Source organism: Lolium rigidum, chromosome 6, assembly GCF_022539505.1.
Source record: "Lolium rigidum isolate FL_2022 chromosome 6, APGP_CSIRO_Lrig_0.1, whole genome shotgun sequence".
In the NCBI taxonomy this organism is placed as follows: domain Eukaryota; kingdom Viridiplantae; phylum Streptophyta; class Magnoliopsida; order Poales; family Poaceae; genus Lolium; species Lolium rigidum.
In genome coordinates this window covers 293,312,157-293,319,505 of record NC_061513.1, presented here as the reverse complement: position 1 = coordinate 293,319,505, position 7,349 = coordinate 293,312,157, and the positions used below count along the sequence as shown (strand labels likewise).

Below are 7,349 nucleotides of genomic sequence, written 5' to 3'. Positions count from 1 at the left end.
TGATGACCCACAAGTATAGGGGTGTATCGTAGTATCTTCGATAAGTAAGAATGTCGATCCCAACGAGGAGCAGTAAGGTGTTGACAGGTAGTTTTGATGAAGGATTCACCGTAAATGCTCACAAACAAGTATTCAGGGGGTTTTGATGTAACGTATGAATAAAGTACGAGTAAGTAAAATGCGAGAGAAATAATTGCAGCGAGTGGCCCAATCCTTTTTAGCACAAAGGACAAGCCGGTTTGTTTACTTATAATGACCAAACGTTCTCGAGGACACACGGGATTTTAGTCTAGTGCTTTCGCTACATACAGCTTGATTAATCTTCATTGTTTTGATAAGTGTTGTGTGGGTGAACCTATGCTAATGTACCGCCCTTCCTAGGACTAATACATACTTGTGATTATACCCCTTGCAAGCATCCGCAACTACAAGAAAGTAATTAAGATAAATCTAACCACAGACCTTAAACTCGAGATCTTGCGATCCCTCCCGCATCGATATACCAACAGGGGTTTAGGTTTCGTCACTCCGGCAACCCCGCAATTGGCAAACGAGTACAAGATGCATTCCCCTAGGCCCATAAATGGTGAAGTGTCGTGTAGTCGACGTTCACACGACACCACTAGAAGAATAACACCACAACTTAAATATCATAACATTGAATATTACTCAACCATAGTTCACTACTAACATTTAGACTTCACCCATGTCCTCAAGAACTAAACGAAATACTCACGAGACATCATATGGAACATGATCAGGGGTGATATGATGATGAATAACAATCTGAACATAGACCTTGGTTCAATGGTTTCACTCAATAGCATCAACAACAAGTAGAAATCAGTATCGGGAGAGTTTCCCCTATCAAACAATCAAGATCAAACCCAAATTGCTACAGCGGTGACGATGTCCAGCGGTGGAGATGGCGGTGATGATGGTGGAGATGATGATGATGGTGATGGAGATGATGTCCAGCTCGATGGCGGTGACGATGGCGTCGATTTCCCCTCCGGGAGGGAATTTCCCCGGCGGATTCCTGCCCGCCGGAGAGCTCTTTTTCTCTCGGTGTTCTCCGCCCGCGCAGGCGGCCGTAACCCTTCGTGAGGATTCCTCTCGTGGCTTAGGTCTTCGGGACGAAGGGTTTCGCGAAGAAAAGGAGGCGAAAGAGGCCGAGGGGGCCCCACACCACATGGTGGCGCGGCCAGTGCCATGGGCCGCGCCACCCTATGGTGTGGGCCCACCTTGGGTCCATCTCGGCTCCCCTTCGGCTTCCTTCGTCATCCGGAAAAATAGGATTTTTGGTAAAACTTCCTTCTTCACGCTTGATCTTCCGAAATATTGCATCCCGACGGTGCTTTTTCCAGACAGAATCCCGGCTCCGGTGCTCGATCTCCAAATAATCATGAAACATGCAAAATAGATGAAATAACATAAGTATTGTGTCCCAATATGAAATATATTAATGAATAACAGCAAATTATGATATATAATAGTGATGCAAATTGGACGTATCAGAGCCCTCTCAGAAGAAATCATTTGCTTGAATATTGCCGTCTTTATGTTGATCATGGATATGTGAAAATATGATGAAGAAGAGGCTCTCCCTTAGTGGAGTATGGGCGCAATCCACAAGACTTTACCAAGCAAGCACAATCAAAAAAAATTGTACCATCTTGGTGCGGTCAAGATCGTTATCATCTAGATCAAGTGGAATTATGCTTGATAGGCTTTCTCTTTTATCGGTCTCTTATTGTTGTTGGGAAACCTTATTTTAGGATCGCAACCATACTATCAAGAGAGCCCTCGAATAAGTAACTTGATGTGAGAGAGATCAAACCCGTACATGTTTGGCATCATATTTCTTGGTTGTTTCTTGATTCTTATCCAAGAGATGCTTTAGATCTTGTGTTTTCTCTCATGACAAGTTATACTTTACCGAAAACGGATTTCGTACAAAAAACTTGTTGCGGTTTCAATATCTGAGTTTTTACCTGTTCTTCGTGATGACATGTTTCACCTCTAAATTCGTGAAAATCTCCCCTACTTTTGTGAGGCAGTTATTTTCGTTATCCTTCCAAAAAAATTGGTTTCACCTCAATCGAAATTTTCATTCTCAAGCTATTGCAGTTTTCGTGAAAAGAGTTTTGAACCAGAAGTTGCTGGTCGCTACTATCGCCCGCTCTTATTTGGCACCTTATTCCTAGGCTTTACATGTGTAGGCCGGTAGTTTTCCGGTACTACCGGTGTCTTGGAAACACCGTTTTTGGCTATGGAATGGTTCTGCGAGCAATTTGTATCTTTCGGACGTTTATAGGTTTCACCTCTAAACGTAGGCCTGTAGTACCTACTTCTGCACCTTGTTTACCGTTGGGCTGCTTTTCTACCTGGTCGGTGGTACCACCCCCTAGAAGGAGAACTTCCGGCCCTACGTTTTCTTTCGAGGTACCTATTTAAGAGGGTTTCTTTCCCAAAGGTATCCATCTTGGAGAGCTTCTTCTCACCCCATTGTTGATTTTCTTTGAGCTTCCTACCTCACTTTTCCTTTCATGATTTTTCTCCCACTTGAGAAAAAAAAAAGAGAAAATCTAGATCTACAATCCTACCAATCCAAAAACCTTGAGTTTCCACAAAACCAAAGGGTGAGAGCAAACAGATTAATCAATATAGACATGGATTTTGCATAGGGAAAAGTCCATTACCATAGTACCACCTGGACTAGTTCACACAAGTCCACATTACGAGTACGCGACGAGGTGACTATTTCAGGATTCAAATTTTCAGAGAGCTAAACAGAGGAGCTTCACTTGAAACAATATAGACATGGCCAAACAAGTCACATTAATCAAATTCTTCCTCAAATAATTCCAATATGTCTACCTCCTCCAGCTCGTCATGCCATGACGGATAACGCCAATACGGCTTAGGCACATGCCACCTGTTAAGATGAATATAAATAAGTTAATGAATAGTGTAAATCTGAATCAACTACATGGCATGCATGGTACTATGGTAGGCTATGTAAAAATCTTGTATATAATAAACCAAGTGCACACTCGATATGGTAAAATTACCTGTTTGGGTTAGGGACTTCAGTAAAATCAGCGTCAACAGTCCTACAAATAAGACAAAAGTAGTTTTAGCATACATGAACATCTCCAGATCATGCGACTTTGACAAAATTCATTCATATGTCCAGACAAGAAGAGGCGAAATGAAAAGCGCAAAATCAAGTTAAGGCTTACGAACCGGCATGAGTTCTTTTTTTAATAGAAGGCCCTCCAGCCCAGCTTTATATATAAAGCCACACATGGGATCATCAAGGTTCGATACAACTCCACACACACGCGCCATCGAATGTTCAAATACCAGTTCTTACACACACCTAGCTCCCAGCAACACATGACATGGTAAAGCACAAACACCCCGGCCCCTCAAAGTAGCCAAAGCCTCGTCGTGTGTGATCACGGTCGAGGTGTCGTCCTCATGTCGACTCAGACCGCGTCCGAGCGTAGAGCCTCCTGACGTCGCCCACCGCCAAGTCCAGCAAGTCCCTGTCCCTCGGTCTGACCAGAACCCTCCAGCACTGCATATGTAAAGACAATTGGTAGAAGATATCAGCCGGGTTGCCGATCAGCTTTCCCTCTATAGCTAGCTTATTCCGTATGTTCCAAAGTGTCCAACATTGCGCCGCAAACGTGAACCAAGCTAGCCTACGGAGGGGGTTACTCAGGCCCTGAGTGAGTGCAATGAAGTCCCCTGCCCCTGCAGGGTTCCAGTCGCAAGAAAGGAGCTCCCTCACCCTAGCCCACATCAGTCTCGCGGTAGGGCAGGTGAAGAAGATATGATTGCAGTCCTCCCATGCACCGCAAAGCGCGCACCTCCCATTGGAAGGTCCATGCCGCTTGAGCAGCTGCTCGCCCGAGGGCAGCCGCCCACGAATCAATTGCCAAAGAAACACCTTTATCTTCGGTGGTACTCTGGTTCTCCAAACATCCTTGAAGGACGCGGTAGTTGCCCCTTGCGCCAAGCTTGCATAAACAGAGCTAGTGGAGAAGATGCCCGAAGGCTCTAGGGCCCAGGACACCTCATCATCCTCCGGGCTAGTGGGGATTCCCTGTACCTCCCTGCATAGGTTGTCCCACTCCATGGTCTCGGCAAGCCCAAACTGCCGCCGGAAGCGGAGGCGCCATTCCCCTGGCACCCCATCGAGCACCCTTGCCCCATCGACGGTGATGAACGGAGACTCACATCAGCTGAAGAGCCTGGGAAATCTCGCCCTAAGTGGGCCGTTCCCAGTCCACCACTCCGTCCAGAAATAGGTCATTCTCCCGTTCCGGACCCTATGCTTAGCCCCCAGCTTGAAGTGCCATTTAACCTTTTGTATCGCATTCCAAAACTGGGATCCGTGGGTTGGGACCCCTCCCGCATAGAGGTCCCTACCCCGCAGATACTTGGCCCTGATCAGGTCTGCCCACAGACCGTCCGCACCTTGATAAAGCTTCCAAATCCATTTCACCATGAGGGCAATATTCATGAACTTGGTGTTCATAACCCCGAGACCCCCCAGCGCCTTAGGTTTACACACCGTGGCCCAATCCACCATGTGATACTTGCGTTTGTCCCCGACGCCCTCCCAGAGGAAGCGTGAACGCGGTCTGTCCATAGCCTTGTGTGTTCCGTCATGAAGCAAGTACATGCTCATGGCGAACAAAGGCAGGCTAGACAAGCAGGAGTTAGTAAGCTCCAGGCGCCCTGCTGCCCCGAGATACAGCCCCTGCCACGGCTCGACCCTCCGAGCAACCACCTCCGGAAGGAAGCCCCAATCCGCTACCCTAAGCGGCTTATCACTGATAGGTAGTCCGAGATAAGTGATAGGGAATTTGCCCAGGCGACAATTCAACAGGTTGGCAACCCGCTGGTCGAGGTCGAGAACCCGCATGTGGTCGTGGAGACCCCCATGACCACGACCTCGCTCTTGTCGAAGTTTATCTTTAGACCCGACATGTTCTCGAAACAGAGTAGCAGGGTCTTCAGATTTGCGATCCCCTCCCCTGTGGGTTCCACCAAAATCATGGTGTCGTCCGCGTATTGCAATTGTGTCACCCCCCGGGATGAGGTGCGGCACAAGCCCCTTGACATGTCCTGCGGCATTGGCCTTGGTAATGCGTTCAAACTAACAGTAACATGAACATGCAAGATATATAAACAAACTACTAAAACCGAGCCCAGATTTAGCCAGTATGAATTCAAGGTAAACTTTTGCTATGCACAGGATACTATCAATATGATATATATGTTCTATCAGACATATTCAGGCTGTAAGCAACAGCCAGTTTATTCATATGATGGCTTAATCGCATTTTATGTAGTTTACAATATGCCACTTCTGTTCCAAGGCGTAATGACCATTCAATTATATAAGATAAAAATGGTAGCAAATATCTTTTGGACGCAAGTGCATTTCACTCAAAGGCCTGAATGTTATGTATGCACATGAAAAACGCATGCATGCTACAAGAGATTCTACATAATTGCAGAAAACATACCCTTCTGCATCAAAATTCGTCAGAAGTTTCAAAATTATATCCTTTGGCATGTATGGAGTTTCTTCCAAGCCATAGAAGTTCATACCAATAAAGTTCCCATTGAAGTCAATAAGAGGCCCTCCAATCCCAGCCTAGCACAAAACAAAGTAATCAGTAGAAATTACGATAATCATAATCTATATACGTATGTTGATGGATTAAGTTTCATCTATTCTGGTGTTACTATTTGTTTCCACCACACATATAAAATATTGTAGAAACTTGCACAGCATACCTTGGAGATTTCACAAGTGGAGATCTTAAGATCATCGCATTCAAGTTCCCTCTTTTTGTCAAACAATGTCCCACTTGCAGCCATTAATTTGCCTGATTCATAAACGCGCCCTATGGCTATTGCCTCCGAAAGAGTGCCAGTTTTCACATTATTGTCGATATTTTCTGTCCGAGTACAGCGAAATTTCTCGATGCTGACCACAGCAACATTATAATGCAGATTGTAAGAGCATCTCCAGTCGTGTCCCCCAAACCGTCCCCCAAAGGGATTTGGGGCGCGCCGGACAAAAAAAGAGTTCCAGCCGCGTCCCCCAAAGCCCATTTTTGTCCGGCGCGGCCCGATACGGTGTCCGGCGCCCCGAGCCCGTCCCCGTCCCCGTCCCCGTCCCACAGGGGACGCTCCGGGGACGCCGGACACAACGAAAAGCGAGGCCAACCGACGCGGGCCCGACCCGTCAGCGGCACGGAAGGCTAAAACCCCGTCGCCTACCTTTGGTCAAGCGACGTTAATGGCGTCCCTGTTTTCCCAGGCGACGCAGGGACGCGTCTCGTCGTGCATGGCCGCGTGGCCGTCCGCGCCGGAGTTATTGCGTGCAACCACCCGCTGCCGCCGCTGTTTTAAGACGCCCGCAGTTATCGCCGCTCACCATAATCCTTCTCGTCGCCGCCGCCTCCCCCCTCCCAGATCCTCTCCTCGCCACTCAAAAAATGTCGAGCTCGTCCTCCCGCAAGATCGCCGCGGCGAACGGCTTCGGACGCGGCAGCCTCACCGTGGCGGAGGCGTGGGCGCTGTACCACGCCCGGTATCCAGTCCCGCCGGACATGCGGCTGCCAAGCAGCGGCGGCTGGAAGATGGCCGTGAACGGCATTGGCGTTCCGCCGCCGCCGAAGCCGAAGACGGACCAATGGAGGGACGCCATCAAGGCCCGTCGGGCTCAACTCACCGCCGAGGAGCGGTTGGATCCGACGTGGGCGGTCAACGACAACGACGCTCGGTGGACGACGTACTTCCAGGCGAAGTACGACGTCGGGATGCACAGCACCGACAACCTCGTCGGCGGCCCCAACAGCTGGAACAGGGAAGGCCGCGCCCTGTTCTGGGGCGTTCTGGGGCGCACCCTCGAGAACATCATCCGCGGCCTCCGCAATGGCGCTCCAAGGCTGGAGATGCCGTCGTCGCCGCCGCCGTCTCCTCAATGGCAGCCGAGGAGGACGACGTACTCGTCCTCCTCGCACTCTTCTTCCTTGGGACCGGCGTGATCGACGCCGTCCTCGTCGTACCGGTCGGCGCCCTACACCGTCCCCAAACGGGAGGTCAAGGAGGAGCCGGCGACGCCCGTCAACACGAGGCGTGGCGGTAGCGGCAGCGGGCGGCAGCAAGGGAGGCGCGGCGGCGCCCTCCTCATCCCGAAGCCGGAGGTGAAGGAGGAGCCGGAGGAAGCGTCGCAGCGGCGCTGCTCGGCGGAGTACGAGCGGCGGCAGCCGGCTCATCGCCAGCAGCCGACGACCCCGAGGACCGCCCAGGGC

At 49.7% G+C, this 7,349-nt stretch overlaps 1 protein-coding gene across 1 annotated transcript; it reads right to left on the bottom strand.

The window, feature by feature from the left end:
- Window positions 1–2,841: 2,841 nt before the first annotated feature.
- On the bottom strand, window positions 2,842–6,043 carry LOC124664380. The gene is made up of 4 exons (XM_047201915.1): window positions 5,824–6,043; window positions 5,550–5,680; window positions 3,075–3,116; window positions 2,842–2,938 (listed from the first exon to the last, which is right to left on the bottom strand). Exons 1-4 carry the CDS (start codon window positions 5,905–5,907, stop codon window positions 2,842–2,844), a joined length of 354 nt encoding a protein of 117 aa, XP_047057871.1. The 5' UTR covers window positions 5,908–6,043.
- Between the last annotated feature and the right edge of the window lie 1,306 nt (window positions 6,044–7,349).

Excerpts from the sequence above, each read along its gene's own strand:
- LOC124664380 (XM_047201915.1), bottom strand. The coding sequence starts at position 5,907 with ATGGCTGCAAGTGGGACATTGTTTGACAAAAAGAGGGAACTTGAATGC. Across the intron at positions 5,681-5,823 it reads CCACTTGTGAAATCTCCAAG|GCTGGGATTGGAGGGCCTCT; the intron begins GTATGCTGTGCA and ends GTTTTGTGCTAG. Across the intron at positions 2,939-3,074 it reads GAAGTCCCTAACCCAAACAG|GTGGCATGTGCCTAAGCCGT; the intron begins GTAATTTTACCA and ends TCATCTTAACAG.